The sequence below is a fragment of the Choloepus didactylus genome, chromosome 24 (genome assembly GCF_015220235.1).
Source record: "Choloepus didactylus isolate mChoDid1 chromosome 24, mChoDid1.pri, whole genome shotgun sequence".
Classification (NCBI taxonomy): domain Eukaryota; kingdom Metazoa; phylum Chordata; class Mammalia; order Pilosa; family Megalonychidae; genus Choloepus; species Choloepus didactylus.
The window spans coordinates 1481527-1498317 of NC_051330.1; the positions used below are offsets into that span (position 1 = coordinate 1481527).

At 52.4% G+C, this 16791-nt stretch overlaps 1 protein-coding gene across 1 annotated transcript in view; it reads left to right on the plus strand.

The window, feature by feature from the left end:
• The window catches only part of ADAMTS2 (ADAM metallopeptidase with thrombospondin type 1 motif 2), a 227643-nt gene that overhangs the window by 122917 nt on the left and 87935 nt on the right, over positions 1-16791 (plus strand). The window contains 1 exon segment of the mRNA XM_037817818.1: positions 10055-10257. Within this exon segment, the coding sequence (XP_037673746.1) occupies positions 10055-10257 (203 nt within the window).

Consider the following 16791-nt stretch of genomic DNA (forward strand, 5'->3'; position numbering starts at 1 on the left):
TCAGGGGGAAGCTGAAAGCTTCTGTGGGTGACAGGCCTTTGGGATGAAAAGACGGCCCTCGGAAAGTGCATTTTGGTGAGGGCAGCATTTCTCTGGGGTCCCGACGCTGCCACCTGGCTCAGATGCCCCCATGGCTGGTGCAGAGTCATCCTGGGCCCACCTCCCACCACCCCCAAGGGGCTCCTTTCTCATCTCCTCTGTGCTGGTCCCCTATCTCCTGTGTTTCATTCTTCTTCTGGGTTTACTCTTTTGTTCTGGTGGAGCACATCCTGCAGTAGTTTCTCAAGAAGGGGTGCTTGACAGGTAAATCCTTTGAAAACTTAACATTTATGGAATTGCCTTTCTTCCATTTTCATCCTCGATTGAGAATTTGTCTGGACACAATTTCAGTTTGGAAATAATTTTCCTTCAGAATTTTGAAGGCTTCATTCCATTGTTTTCCTGTTTCTAAAGGCATTCTGATTCCAGTCCTTTGTCTGGGGTCTATTTTGTAAACTGCTTTCTCCCTTCTTGTTCTCTACAGGTTTATAGAATCTTCTCTGTGTTCTGAAATTTTATGATGATGTTCTGTAATTTGGGTCTATTTTCATCACCCGTGCTGGTTCCCTTCCATCTGGAGATTTTCTTGAATGATTCATTAATAATTTCTGGTTTTCTCTTTTCTTTCTTTTAGAGCTTCTGCTGTATGGATAATACATCTCTGGCCTGGTCCTCTGATTTCCTGATCGTTTTTTTCTTTTTCTGATTTTCTAAGGCTTTGTCTTATTGTTTTACTTGCTGGGAGATTTTGTAACTTTACCTTCCCTATCCTTTCCCTGAGTTTTTCATTTCTGCTGAACTGCTTTTCATTTCAAAGCACCCCTTTAATGGTTCTCTGGAGGTCCCTTTTAAAAACAGCACCCTATTCTTGTTTGATGGATGTAGTATGTTCTATTGGCTCTCATAGGTATCAATGATAGGTTTTCCTCCCTTGTTGTGTCATCCCTGTTTCCTCTGTTTCCTCCTTTTTGGCTATTTGGTTTCATCTTGGACTCCGTCTGCCATGTTGGAGCGTCCCTCCGAGGGTGGTGATCCTTGGCTGTCTGCTCACATGTAAGAGTGGACAACAAAAGAGGTAACGGGGACCTTGGAGTATGTAAGTGGGGGGAACTACGTGTGGACAATGATGTTGTCTTTTGGTCTTTGTTTGGCTGGACTCCCCAAAGAAGCCCCCTCCAATCTCCCAGGGGTAAAGGCCTGGCCACCAGCTTTCCAGGAGCAAGAGGGGAAGTGGGCTACTGCCTCAGCATTCCTTTAGCCTTCTCATTGTTAGGATGACACCCGTGCCGTCACCTACACCTGCTGCCCCAGCCCAGAGGCCATCTTTTCTGCCCTTTCCAGAGATGAGCTTCCAGACCAGTGCCGGTAAGAAGAATGGCACCTACTGGGACACAGGGTGTAGGGAGGGAATTGGGCATTAACCTCGACCAGTCCTACTTAATTAAATTCCCCTCCACCCCTACTGTCAGAGGGACTCAGTGCCATCAAATCCAGAGCCACTGGGGGATTCTGCATTGCAGCCTGGGTGAGTCTTGGCTCTCCTTGAGCCAAGGATTCAACTTTCTCAGATACGCCCAATCCGTGACCACATGCCCATATGCTTTCCAGCCTCCAACGTTCTGCTCTTATTTCTCTGTCCTTGCTTGCTCAACCTGTCCCTGTGGACTTACACCTTAAAAATAAAAAGACTCGTTACTAAAGTTTTAATGGGCCTCTGGGAAGAACCTAAATTCGCTGTTATGCGTCCAACCTGACATCTTTCCCCAGATGCCCCTTGTTTGCTAATTTTCAACATGTACTTGGATCTGCTTTTGGACTTTTTATTCAGTTCCATTGATCTGTCTTTCATGACACTAGTGCCACTATGTTCTGATTAATTTAATTTTATATGTTCCATTAATTTGAATAGTAAGCACCCCCTCGTTATTATGCTCTTTCAGTATTTTTCTAGCTGTTTGCACATCTTGCAGACGAGTTTTGGAATTACTGTGCTGGGTTTTAACAACACTTTGATGTAGATTGTGTTCAATTTATAGATTAATTTGGAGGCAAATCAACTTCCAATTTAAGACCACATCCTCATGTATGCATTTATTGATGTCTTCTTTAGTGCTTTTATGGAAGTTTATTTTTTAAAACATCTTTATTGAGATATAATTCATATTACACAAAATTCACCTTTTTCCCCAAATATTCACTCCCCCTTTCCCTACCCAGATCGCCCGATAACCTCTAATCTGCTTTCTCTCTCTCCTTGTGTGCCTTGCTTCTTTCACAGTGCAAAATGCTTTCAAGGTTCTTCCATGTTGCCTCGGGTTTCCTAACTTCATTCTTCCTTGTGATGGAATAATACTTCATTGTGTGTTTGTGCCACGTTTTGTTCATCCGTTCATTTGTCAGCGGGCACTTGGGGTTTTTCCGCCTGTTGGCTGTTGTGAATAAACATTGGTGTAGCAATATCTGTTTGAGATCCTGTTTCCACTTTCTTGGGGTATTTACCTAGACATGGACTTGCAGGGTCACATGGTAATTTTATAATTGGGTTTTGGGGTACCGCCATATTGCTTTCCACCGTTTTACATTCCCGCCAACGATGCTCCAGAGCTCCCCCTTGTTGTTTTTTTTTTTTTTTTTTTTTTAATAATAGCCATCCTTGTGGGTGTGAGGTGGTATCTCGTGGTGGTTTCAATTTCCATTTCTCTACTGGCTAAGGACTTTTAGAGAGTTTTAAACTATATTATTATTTTTTTAAGGCATGATACATTTATTATTTTTTGCTTGTTACTAGGCATGTTTTGAGTTTTGGTGCTATAGTTGATAAGTTCCTTTTTCCAGTCCATTTTCTGGCTGATTATTGCTATATATGACAAAGATATTAACCTTTGCATACTTATTTTGTATAAGATGAGAGGTATCTAGTTCTTCTAGGTTCAATAAAACCCTTCTGTAAAACCTTCCAGGATACTTGTAGACTCAGGATCTGGAGTATGCTACTAGGGGATGGCGAAGGGATTTAAACAAAGGAGAAACCTTCTGGGCTCCTCTTTGATTACTTTTCAATGTCTTTTAAAGTTATTAATTTATTCAGGTTTTACACCTGAACCAAATATTGGAGTTTCTATTTTATATTTTAGTCTAGGCTTGTTTAAACTGTTTTTTAAATTTCTGGTGTTTAGAGTTTTGAGGGAGGGTTTTCCTTTTATAGTTACTTCTGATTTTATCTCCTTGTTACTAGGGATTGTGGATGTGCTTTTTGAGTTTTCCTTTGTGTCCTGATGTGTAGTCACGTCTGGAGCTCGTTCCACATGTATTCGAGAAATGCGTATTTTCCGGGATAAAGTATTTAGATGTCCCCTGCAACTGTGCCTTCGTCTTTTTCTCTTTGTAGCAGGCTGAAGCTCTGTTAGGTGCATAAAGTTTCATAACTTGTGTATCTTCCTGATTACTGTTGGCTTTATGAATTTGCCTCTTTCAATGCTTTGGGTTATCATCTATCTTGTAAATATTATTACACCTGGTTTCTTTTTGTTGGCAATTACAAGGTTCATCTTTCTTCACCCCGTTTAACTCCTCCTGGATGGTTTTGGTTGTGTTATGCCTTGTGTGCATCCCTGATCGCTGGGTTTTGTTGCATATCCGTAAGGGCTCTGGAAAACTCATCACTCCGCCTGCCACCCCCAGGGCCTGCTCCCCTGTCGGAAGCCACTGGTGCCCTCCGTCCATCACATTTGTCTCCTGTCCGCAGTCTGGCCTTCCTCGGCCCTGCTCATTACCCTGCTTTCAGCTCAGACACGCCCCAGGGAAGGCCCCCCGACTTCCCTCTCCTGGTCCTGGAGCTCCCGCTGTGCCCACCCTCTGCCATCCTACCCCAGCCACACTGAGCTGCAGCTATTTGTGGGGTACTGGGGAAACTGAGGCATGCATGGCCCCATGGCCCCTGTCCTCTGGGAGCCTCTGTCCAAGAGGGGGAGGCCGTCAGTGCCTGAGCAAATTCATAAATAAGAGCCACGTGTGGTGGTGGCTTTCGTGAAGGAAGAAGACGGGGTGCTGTGAAGGAGAATCTGGCCGAGGAAAGACTTAATTTCGGCTGGAATGAGGAAAGTTCTCCTGAGGAAGCAGCATTTCTGCTGACTCTTGGAGGGAGAGACGAGGGGACGAGCATCCCGGGGAGAGTGGTCAGCAGGGTTGTCCCTGCCACTGAACAGGGTGCATCTCACGGGGCTCCCACATAACCCCCTTCTCTCCCCCAGACCCCGACATGCAGGGCCCGGCACAGATGGGGAGACGGAGGGGAGCAGATGCACCCCTGCTTTCCGGGGACTCCGAGTCCAGTGGGGAGGCCACTGGGGCCAGGCGCCTGTCTGTGGAGAACCGACCCCCCAGGCCCACCAGCCTCCAAGGGCTGCAGCGCAGGGGACTTCTGTGGGGCCTGGTGGGGCTGCGTTAGGGCAGGAGCCGGGTCAGAGGAAAAGTGTCCCAGGCCCAGAGGACAGCCAGGCAGGCAGGGACCTGCGATTTGCACCAGGAATGGCTGCCCCGAACGCACAGAGCCATCAGCCCCACCGGCCCCCACCCCCCCACCCCCGATGCCACCAAGCCCTTTACAGACTCAGGACCCCAGCTCTTCTCTTCTCCAGGCTAAACGTGCCTATTTCTGGCAATGTTGGCTTTCCCGAAATTGGCCCCTGGTGTCAGTGATGTATAAGGTCGGCTTTGGGGCACAAGGAGAAGGCTGGAATCCAAAGATCCCAGGTTCTCCTTCCTTTGCTGTGTCTTTTGTGCAAGTCACCCAATCTCTCTGCTCCTCGGTGTCCATGAAGCTAAAAAGGGGACAATTGTGAAGCCAGTGAGGACCCTCGTCCAGAGACTTGGATGTTGCTGGGCTCCTCCTAGGATGTTGGCAAGCCCAGGTGTGCAAACTCAGCTGTGCAAACCGAGGTGTGTGAGCCCAGAGGTGCAAATGCAGGGATGCAAGCCCAGTTGTGCAAGCCCAGTTGTGCAAGTGCAGTTGTGCAAGTCCAGGTGTGCAAGTCCAGGTGTGCCAGACATGCCCTTTCCTCCGCTGGCCATGGGTGACCCGCCTGCTCCTCTGGGTGGCTACTGGTTTGGGACCCCCTTGGCGGGATCTGCTCCCCCCTCGTCCCGTCCTCACCCCGTCTGTGGATGGACCCTCCGAGTGAGCCTCTGTCTTCCACTCTAGAAACACGCAAACTGGGGGCTGTTCTCAGATGCTCTTCCTGCGATGTCCTCCTCTTCTGAGACACGAGAAGAGAAAACCCCGGCTGCCCTCCTAAAAGGCTCCTAGAGGGCCAGGGAGTGCCAGGAGCGTAGGGTAAAAAATCTTTGGTTCCATCTTCAGGAAATAGGGTCCTGCTGCAGACAGCACCTCTCGGGAGCTCGCCTGCTGGGGGTGAGGGCTGGGGTCCCGGACTCCTCTTTCCACCCTCGAGCGGCCACCACAGGGAGGCCGGTGACTTCTCCCTGTGGAGGGGGTGGCTGTGCACGGTGCCTCCACTGGCTGCTCGTTATCCAGGCCGGGCCCAGTCATGAGCCACGGAGCAGAGGGCGGCACGAGCTCCCCGTCACCACGGCCTAGCAGGCTCTGGCTGCGAGCGTGTGGGGGGCCCCTGGGGAGGGAGGAGGGCTGGTGCGGCAGACAGCCCACCCCTGGCCTGGAGGGACCAAGCGGGGCAGAGGGCCTTTGGACCAGCTGGGCACCTAGTGCCGGCCCTGACGGCCAAGGCTGGTGATGAGGGCACCCGTGGGAGCCTGCCCTCCTGCTGCAGGACCCAGCTTCACCCACAGGCCTGGCTTCAGGGTCCAGCCCACCCTGGGGAAACTGAGGCAATATCTAGGAGTGACAAGGCGGAAGGGCCACCGTGCCAGTGGGCCATGGGATGGGAAGGGTGGCTGGGCCAAGGTGCACATAACCCAGGCCTGGGGCCGTGGGAGACCCCACTGACCATGGGGACCGTCCCCCTGTATCCTGCCTGGTCCTAGCAGGGCTGGGCCCTCTCCCCGTCTGCTTTGCTTGTCGGCTTTGGGGCTTCCCTACAGGGGCTGGTCCTTGGGAGGGATGGGGAGGTGGGGGACGCTCTGAAGCGTGATGCCCATCAGCTCTTCAAAGTCACCCCAAGCAATAAGCATGATTAAAATAATGACGATCCCAGTAATCATTATGATTGAGGCTGACATCCTGTCCCTTTGGGGACCGTCGGAAAGGCCTCTACTCGAGGGTAACGGGGGCAGAGGGGTAACCTTCCAGCCTCTTTGCCGGGGCAGAGCTTTTTTGTTTTTAGTGGAAATTGCCATCTTTCTGCTTCCCAAGGTGGTTCTGAAGGTGAGCTGTCCCTGCTCCTTGCAAATGCAAAGAAATAAATGTATAAAAATAGAGGAGCAATTCCTCAACCTCCCTGTCAGGTTTAAGTCTCCGGCATCTCCTCTGGGAGCGGCAGGGCTGGCCCTGAATTACCGCAGTGACGGGCTCTGCACAGGCTCCTCCTGCAGCGTTGTGGTCCCCGCCGGAGCCTGGGCAGCGCTGCTCTGTGGGGATGGGGTGCAGCGCAGGGGCCGCAGAGCTGGGGGCACAAGGACCCTGGAGGTTCTGGAGCCCAAGTACCCCGAGCCCTGGCACAGCCTCTTTTTACACCCCTCTGCCTCTCACCTCGATGTTTTCCTCGTGGTCTCTGCCCCACAACTGAGACCTTAAACCTAACAGAAAATGTGTCTTGTCTGGGCCCACAGCCAGGAGACAAGGTACAGGATGTGAATTGGAGAGCCGCTGCCTGGGAGGCAGCCACGGGGGTGTATCAAGGTGTATCGGTTGGGGTTTCCAGAGAAACAGAATGAATAAGATAGATAGGTAGATGGCTGGCTGGATAGATGGATGGATGGATGGATGGATGGATAGTTACATAGATGTATGTATGTATGTATGTACAGAAGGAAGGATGGATGGATGGATGATGGAAGGATGGTTAGATAGGTAGATGGATAAATGAGTGATTGGGTAGATGGATGGATGTATAGGTAGATGGATAGATGGGTGGATGGATGGATGAATGGATAGTTACATAGATATATGTATTTATGTATGAAAGGAAGGATGGATGGATGGGTGGATGGATGGATAGATGGATAGATGGGTAGATGGATAGTTGGGTGGATGGGTGGATGGATGGATAGTTAGATGTATATATGGATGGATGGATGGATGGATGGATGGATAGTTACATAGATGTATATATGTATGTATGTACAGAAGGAAGGGTGGATGGATGGATAGATGGGTAGATGGGTGGATGGATAGATGGATAGATGGGTGGATGGGTGAATGGATGGATGGTTAGATAGATGGATAGATGGGTAGATGGATAGATGAATGGATGGATGGATTGATGGGTGGGTGGATAGTTAGATTATGGATGGATAGGTGGATGGATGGATGGTTAGATAGATGGGTAGATGGATAGATGGATGGGTGGATGGACAGATGGGTGGATAGTTGGATGGATGGATAGATGGATGGATGGACAGATGGATGGGTGGATAGTTGGATGGATGGGTGGATAGATTGGATGGATGGATGGATGGATGGATAGATTTCAAGGAATTGGCTCACACAGTTGTAGGGGCTGGCAAGTCTGAAATCTGTGGGGCAGGCTGGCAAGGTGAAAACTCAGTTGGTGCCGGAGACTTGAGGCAGAATTTCTTCAGGAAACCTCAGTGTTTGCTCTCAAGGCCTTCAACTAGTCAGATGAGACCCCACCCCCCACCCCCCAATGGCTGACTGTGGGTGCGAATCTCACCCACAATTTACCTTCACAGCAACACAAGATTGATGTTGGGTTGAGTAACTGCATAGCGTTGCCTAGCCAGCTTGACACATAAACCTACCAGTCACACCAGCTTTTACCCAGCGTTCCTATCTCTAAATAGGAGTCTGTAAAAGGGCCCATCTGTAAGAGGCCTGTTGTCAGCGTTGAATGAGGAGGCCTGTGTGCAGAGGCCCAGGTGGTGGAGCAGGGGCTGGAGCTGAGCCCTGGCTAGGTGACCCTCACACCAGGTGGCCCTGACACTGGGTGACCCCATCACTAGGTGACCCCATGATTAGGTGACCCTGACATTGGGTGACCCCATCACCATGTGACCCCATCACTGGGTGACCCCATCACCAGGTGACCGATCACCAGGTGACCCCGTCACCAGGTGGCCCTGCCAGCGCCTGCCTTGCCTGTCCACGAGCTGCTTTGCTGCTTTCAGAGACCTGGTTCCACCTCCAGGGCCTGCCACGTGCACCGTGATGTGGAGGGAGTCCCTGTCCCTGGAGAAGGCAGCAGGCGGGAGGCTTTGGAAAGAATTGAGCAGAGCTGTTCTGGAAGACTCTGTGGAGAGAGATGGGATCTCCCATAGCAGGGCTTTTGGCCTCTCCCCAGCTGCAGGGGCCGTGGGCCCTGAGCCCCTCACTCCCGATGTTGGTGACCCCGTGATGACCCACAGCCCTGGGTCCTTCCCAGGAGCGTCTGCCCAGAGAATGTCACTGAGAAGCAGGGCCTGGGGCCGGGGACCTGAGGGGCAGAAACCAGTGCAGGAGCAGCCAGCCAGCAGGGCTGCAGGGAGCGGAGGCTTCCAGAAGGCTTTGCACTGGGGCCTGGCGGTGGTCAGTGGTGTGGCATGGGGCAGCGAGCTGAAGGTTCAGGTGGTCAGCCGAGCTCTGGCCCCAAAAGATAGGGGCAGGGGAGGGCCGGGGGTGGAGCTCTGGTCCAGGGTGGGCTCCAGACCCAGTGGGAAAGTCCAAGCAAACGGAGGTGGGAGCTGCAGCCTGATGGCCCACTCCCCAGGCTGACCACCCTGCGTGGCCTGTGGGGTGGGGCACTGTGCCAGTCTGAATGTACTGTGTTCCCCAAAACACCATTATCTCTGATGCAGTCTTGTGTGAGCAGGACATGTATTGGTATTGATTGGGTTGGAGATTTACGATTGTTTGTTTCCGTGGAGATGTGATCACTCAACTGTGGGTAAGATCTTTCACTGGATAATTTCCATGGAGATGTGACCTCACCCATTCAGTGTGGGCCCTGATTAGTTCACTGGAGCAGTATATAAGCTCAGACAGAAGGAGTGAGCTTGCTACAGCCAAGAGGGACACTTTGAAGAACGGACAGGAGCTGAGAGAGGAGCTGCAGATGAGAGACAGTTTGAAGACAGCTGTTGAAAGCAGACTCTTGCTCCGGAGAAGCTGAGAGAGGACAGACACCCCAAGGCAACTAAGAGTGACATTTTTGAGGAACTGCAGCCTAGAGAGGAATGTCCTGGGAGAAAGCCATTTTGAACCCAGAACTCTGGAGCAGATGCCAGCCACGTGCCTTCCCAGCTAACAGAGGTTTTCTGGACACCACTGGCCATCCTCCAGAGAAGGAACCCAATTGTTGATGTGTTACCTTGGACACTTTATGGCCTTAAGACTGTAACTGTGTAACCAAATAAACCCCCTTTTATAAAACCCGATCTGTCTCTGGTGTTTTGCATCCCGGCAGCATTAGCAAACTAGAACAGGCAGGTTCTGAGCCTGTGGGGCTGGAGGTCAGCACCTGCCTGGGTCAGACCCTGGGGGAGCTGCTGAGAGAGGGACTCACCCTGATCCCTGCCCTTTGGCACCATGGATGCAGCTGAGGCACAGCTCACCTGGGGCCCACGGCAGGTCCTGGCCGGGAGTGGGGCAGACACCCACCTGCACCCCAGGACTCCGTGAGCCCTGCTGGAGTCACCCCTGGTGCTGGGGAAGGAGCATCTTGAAGCCACAGGCTTTGATTTGATTTGAGGCTGCCAGCTTGGAGCCAACTTGGCTCACCGCTGCCCCTCTCTGAACCTCAGTGTGTTCATCTCTGAAATGGGAACAGTGATTGCCTGGGCTCTGGGTTGCTGTGCGTTTGAAATGACACACCCCGTGGGGGCTGTGGGTATCGTCCTGCTGCCCTGTCTCTGCTCAGCCCGTGTCCCATCTCTCTCCTTCCAGGGGCCACCCCCAGCAGCCTGGACCAACTCAGCCGAGCCCTGGGGGTCCTGGAGGAGCGCGTCAACAGCTCACGGCGCAGGGCGCGGAGGCACGCTGCCGATGACGACTACAACATCGAGGTCCTGCTGGGCGTGGACGACTCGGTGGTCCAGTTCCACGGGAAGGAGCACGTGCAGAAGTACCTGCTCACGCTCATGAACATCGTGAGTGGGGGCGGGGCACCATCCCTAGGGGACCCCATCCCTAAGTGACCCCATCATTAGGTGATCCTTACACTGGGTTACCCCGTCTCTGGGTGACCCCATCATTAGGTGACCCCATCACCCGGTGGGCCTGGCTCTCCCTGTGAGGTTGCAGGTGAGCGATGTCGTCCCGGGGGGCTCACAGGTGGGGAAAGCAGAGCCCCCTTGCTGGCCGTCCCGTCCTCCTTTCTGCAGGGCTGCAAAGCCTGAGTCAGTTTGTCACAGCTCCGGCCGCTGGTGCACTGGTTTCCTTGTGCTTTCCTCTCAGCCGTGTGCCTGAGCTGTGCATTTCCCGAGAAATCAATTGCCTTAAAAAAATCTTAAAATTCTTTAAGAAGGAAACAACACTACATAAAAGGTAACCTGAAAGTCACACGTTAAGGGGACGCCATTCAATTCCAGCTCCATAGTCCTGCCCGCTGAAGGCTCTGCTAAAAGGGGACACTCCTGAGTGCACAGATGGGGACGGACAGGCTTCTCCTGGGGGTGGTCAGGAGAATTGGAAGGAGAGTGAAAAGGAATTATTTCTCCCTGTGCTTCCGGACTATTTAATGGGGTGTCTATGTGTCCCCAGAATCTCAGTGGGTACCACATGGCACCCGGGCCTTGTGTGCCAGATCCTGAGGAGACTACAGGGCCACCTGCCCCTGTGCCCGGCCGGCCCGGCGGGAGGCGCGAGGCTGCAGGAGGGGCCGAGTCTTGCCCCTCAGCGTGCTGCCCTGGGGCCTCCAGCCTTCAAGACGCCCCGAGACCTGGGGGGGGGGACAGGCCGCTAAGTTTTCTGGCCCTCACGTTGCCATGTGGCTGGCTCAGCTGGGCCCTGCTGGAAAAGCAAGGGGACGGGGAGGGAGACCCGGGGAGTGGCCTGGCACCCGTGTGCCCCTGTGGGTGCAGGACAGGCGGAGGGGCTGGATTTGTGCAAGGGGCGAGGGCTGCCGGAGGGCCAGAGGCAGACGCGGAGCTCTAAAGCAGCAGGGCTGGGCTCCCAGGCTTATCAGCGAAGGGGGCCCTGGAGAGGTCCAGCTGGAGATGAACGAGAGGGGATCCAGGGGATCTGCTGTGCCCCAGGGCTCGGCTGTGCTTTTCTGGATCGCGAGGAGCCCCTGGGAGCTTAGCTGAAACCTGGGTCAGAGCCCCAGGGCCAGATGAGGACATATTGCCAGGGACAAGAAGGGGCTGTCAGTGAGCTAAGAATCAGAAGGCAGTTAACTTCACTTTTTTCATTCACACCCCTTGACCCAAAGATGGGGTCTCTGGATGGTTGCTTTCCTGAAAAGCATGAGAAATATGAAAATTCTTAAATCAAAATGAATTTTCTCATAACAAAGAAAGGCTTTTAGGGGATGAGCGCGAGTAGGTTGAGAGAGAGTCATTGGGCCACATCTTCTTTCCGCATTGCACAGATGTGCATCATTTATTTATTCAGTGGTTGCTTATTAAATCATTGCGGTGTCCCAGGCGGCGTGGTGGGTTCCTGCGGAGACAGAGGGGTGTGGTGGACAGCCCGGGAGCTCCGGGAGCCCCAGAGAGGAGGAGATCTGCGCCCCTAATCCGAGCTCCAACTACTGCCGAGAGCTCAGTGTGGACGGGGGTGATAAAGCGTGGCAGCGTTTGGAGTGTGGGGTTGCCCTGACAATTAATACCCTCTAAGGCTCTTTGTCCTTGTGGAGAGCTTGCGGGGACTGCTCTACGGCACGTAGGACCCTTTGGTGGGCTTGGGAAGGAGGGGCATTGAGGAAGCTTGAGTGGTTGAGAGAAGATGACCTTCCAGAACTTTCTTTGCTGATGGAAATGCTCTAATTCTGCATCGTGGCTCTTCAGCACTTGAAATGTGGCTGGTGCGATTAGGGAACTGAATCTCTAATTGAATTTATGTTTACCTGATTGATGTTTAAATTTAAATGGCCGGTGTGGCGGCGTGGCCGCTGGCTCCCGTGTTGGAGAGTGCAGCTGGGGAAGGTTTGGGCACCCCTCGCTGCTGGCTGTGACTTCCCCTGAACTTGGCCCGGCCTGGTGGGGCTAAGAGCACTGTGGGCAGCTCCTGGGTGTGGAGCCCTGGGGAGGCCTTGAGTCCTTGCAGGTGCCTGCTCACCTGGAGCTGCAGCTGGGTCCTGAGGCCCTGGCCAGGGGCTCGTCTCCCTTCCCCTGTGAGTCCACAGCTGGCCAGGAGCTTTCCAGCGCTGGAGAGAAAGCAGCAACGTGCAGGACAGATGTAGCGGCAGCCAGCCCGGCCTCGGCTCCAGGAGAGGCATTCAGTCGGCTGTGGGAGCAGACAGGGCCGGCCCGGGGCAGGGGGCTGCTTGCACGGCTGGGTGCGGAGGGCTGGGTGCAGGTGTGGGCGTCTGTCCTACCTCTGCAGCTCTGAGCTGCCTTGGTTTCCCTCATCACCCAGGGTGATTTCTGCCTGCAGGATTCCTTTGGGGTCTCTCTGTGGGCAGAGCCTGTGGCTGAGATGTGGGATCCTGGTGTGGAGTGGATAGTGCAAGTGCATCAAATACCCAGTGCACCCCTCCACTTCTCAGCCTCTCTTGCAGCTCATTTGGGGCCGGGTGGCCTGTTTGGGCTAATGGCCTGTAGGAAAGGACGTGACACAAGTCACCTCGTGGCCAAGGCAGTTGGGAGCCAGCGCACCCCATCCGTCACTCTCCTTCCCTGCCTCGGTGGCCCTGCAAGTCGGGTGTCCCAGTGGGTGTAGCTGCAAGATGGGGCTGCACCCACCGCGATGCGAGAAAGAAGAGGGTCACAGTGGAGATGCTACAGTCTTTGTTGCCGCAGCACGGCCTTGCCTGTTTGGTCTGATTACCTGGCTTCCATCCGTACACTGAACAGATACTTATTGGGCATCTACCACGTGACGGTGTCATCGTCAGGCAAGGGGCACAGACGTGAGCAAGACCAGGCCTGGTCCCGTAGCCAGGGGCTTGCATTCTGGTGGGAACGCAGGAGTGTTCAAGTAAAGAGTAAACGAATGAGGTAATTTCAGAGAGTGATGAACACAACATGGGAAATAAAGCAGCTAAAGAGATGGAGAAGGGAGAAGGGCTGGGGAAGGTGGACACGTCAGACAGGATGTCGGGGCGTCTGCGCGCAGGGGTGAATCGGAGCTGAGACCCGAATGATGAAGGGATGACGGTGGGAAGGGAAGGGATGGGGTGTTTCGTGCTGAGAGCGGTGGCACGAAGGCCCCGAGGTGGGAAGGGGGCGGGCAGGAGGCCTGTGTGGGAAGCAAGTGCAGAGCCGAGGAGGGGAGTTCGGGGTGGGCCAGGCCCGGCCCGGGGCCTTCCAGAGGTGGACAGGGACTTGGACGGGCCCCTAGGGGCAGTGGGAGAAGGCCGGAGGTGCCGCTCCCCTCCTGCGTGGGAGAATGAGAAGGAGCCAGTGTGCCAGGAAGGATGGGAGACGTTTGCTGAGCGCTTGCTGAGAGCCTCGAGGGCATATAAAGGGTCTTTATGCAACTCTGTACCCCTCTACCAACCCGTTCCCTTGCTTGCCTGCCTGGTCTAGTTTCCTTCGTTGCCTCTTTAAATATAGAGAGAGAACATTTTTTGGTTTCTTAGAATATACTATATTTAACATAGCCGATATATTATTTATGATGGAAAATTAGAATATATTCATATAGTTGGAGTTTTTCCCCATCAATTATTTTCTTCTGCCTCATTTTAGTGACTGCATAATATTGCAGCCTATGACTGTAGCATAATTTTTATGTAACATATTATTTATATAACATTCATATAACAAAACTTATTTCTCTGTAAGAGGTCAGATAGGCTCCTATTTATTTAGTAGTAGAAACAGAACTGCAATGAACACCCTTATAGATGGATCTCTCACTCATCCTAAATAATTTCCTTAAAATGAGTTCCTTAAAGTGGAAACCCTGCAGCAAGTATGCACATTTTAAAACTTTATGTTCCAGAATGTTCTGTTAAGCTTTCCCACTTTGACTGTGAGTGCCAGTCTCTCCACCTCCTTGTCATTTTTTAAGCATATGTTAAAGTCATTTACTTTATTATAATTTTTTTGTATGATTGTCCTATTTTTTTTTTTCTACTGGGTCTTTTGTTTTTTTGTCTTTGTTTTTGCTTTTGCTTGTTCATTTGAAAAACCCTTATATATTAAAATGGGTTAACTTTTTGACTGTCCTATGTGTGGGAAATATTTCCCCCAGTTTCATTGTTTGCCTTTTGTTTGGTTTTGTTTCCGGGTGGCTTTGGAGAGCTTACATTTTTGTGGGTGGTGAGGTCATGCGCTCATCCTCTTCCTGATTTCTCCCTTGGGTGCCGTGCTGGTTTGAATCTGTTATGTACCCCATAAAAGACCGTGTTCTTTTAATCCACTCTTGTGGGGGCAGAGCTGTTGTGGGTGGGACCTTTTGATTAGGTTGTTTCCATGGAGATGTCACTCCATCCATTCAAGGTGGGTCTTAATTAGTTACTGGAGTCCTTACAAGAGCTCGGGGAGAGAGAGAGAGCTCAGAGCCAACACAGACCCAGGCGCTTGGAGATGCAGACAGAAGGACATTTGGAGATGCTGAGCCAAGAGATGAAGCCCAGAGTTTGCACTGGAGAAGCTAAGTGAGAACCCACAGGTGCTTAAAGAGGAAGCCACTGGAATCAGAAGCTGAAAGCAACACAACCTGGGAGCAAAGGACCAGCAGACGCCAGCCCCGTGCCTTCCCAGCTGACAGGGGTGTTCCAGACACCATCAACCTTTCCTCAGAGGAGGTTTCCTCTTGTTGATGCCTTAGTTTGGACACTTTTATGGCCTTAGGACTATAAATTTGCAACCTAATAAATCCCCATGGAAAAGGCCAATCCATTTCTGGCGTATTTCTTTTTGGCGGATTTAGCAAACCGGAAGAGGCACCATGTTTGACACTTCCTGCCCTCCCAGGAAGTCATCTTCTGATGCTTCACTCCAGCCCCACACCGAGCATGTCTCCTGAGGTAAGAAGGAGAATTCAAAGGGGCCAACTTTCTTTTGTGGGATTCATTGTTTTTCGGGCTGCCACCAAAATCATCAGGATATTCCAGTGTCCCCCTTCTTTGGGAAATGCTGACAGAGGCAGAACTGGCTACATCATTCCGTGGGCCCAGGGCAGGATGAAAATGTGGGGCCTCGTTCCAAGCGCAGGAAAAAGTGCCGTTCAAGGTCACCTAAAGCTTTCCCTTTCTTCCGTGGCATCTCTCTCAACCTGTCAAGTTGTTTTTATTTGCTATTTAGTGTTACTCAATGTCAAGAAAAATTAGAATTTAAAATCATCGCTGTGAATTTTACCCCTCATCTTTATATTGTACAATGCCTGTTCTAAATGTAGATATCAGAGTGTTTCAGTTGTATGTGGAATCACCGAAATTTCACAATTTGTATTTCATGGCTCATCTCTGGAGAGTGCCTCGGGTTGGCCAGAAGGACAGTCACGAGAAAGACTCAGGAAAGCCGGAAGGAGGGAGACAGGAACCCCAGGCTTGGAGGCAAGAGTTCGCTCGGGCATGGGACACCCCTGCGCCTGGAGCAGCCCTCTCCTGCAGGCCAGAGTGGGAGCCTCACAAGGGAACCAAGCTCCCCGCTCCCCTGCTCCGTCCCCAGCCTTCCCCTCCTCTACCCTCACCAGCTCCACGGATCTGTCAAGGTCACTTCTGGGGGGACTCTTTTTTAAAAAATAGGATGCACTGTCCTTAATAACTATTTTAAAACAGCAGAGCAGGAGGGGCAGATTTCTGGTCAGGCGGATGCTTCTCCCAGCTGTTAACCACGCACATTCCGGAAGAATCCCCGAGCCCCCCCCACTGCCCCCCACAAATCACCTCCCCCGCTGCCTGGACCTCAGGCGGGTGTGGCATCCAGAGGGTCCCACGTGCCTTCAGAGCTCGCCTCTGAGCCCCTCCTGCCCAAGGACGGTCCCTGTACCGTGTGTTCTTAAACCATTTGTGTTAAATGAATGATGCCTCTCCGTGCCAGCATTCAGATCTTTTTTCCTCTTTTCTTTTCTAATTCAATCCAGAAACTGGCCTGGACTGACTAAAGGCTTGCCAGTGTTTGCAAACAATCCGAAGGCATGTGGCTCGATGTGTCACCAGTTTCGAGAAGGCTGAGGCCGCGTGGAGGCGGTGGGGAAGGTGGCGGTGGGACAGGAATGTTGGGAGCAGTTGTGGGGGGGGGGGCGTTGTAACCACCATGGAGCTGCAAGCTTAGCAGGGCTAAGGAGCCACCCCAGGTCCCTGTTTATGTGTCCTACGATGCTGGCTCCCGGGAAGGAGAAAAACGTCTTGGAAACCCAAGACTAAAACTTGCTGAGCTGGAGTTGAGGGGAGCAAAGCAGGGCTCCTGGGCAAGTGGGGGTGGGGGCACATTTGGGTTAGGGCCCAGCCAGAGCACAGGGTAAGAGGACAGCAAGCAAAAGCTCCCACCTCCGTTTGATGGCTCCCCAGACTGAGGGCTGTGGGGTACCCTGAGCCGAAGCGGGGAGCTTGTCCACTGGCCGAGCAG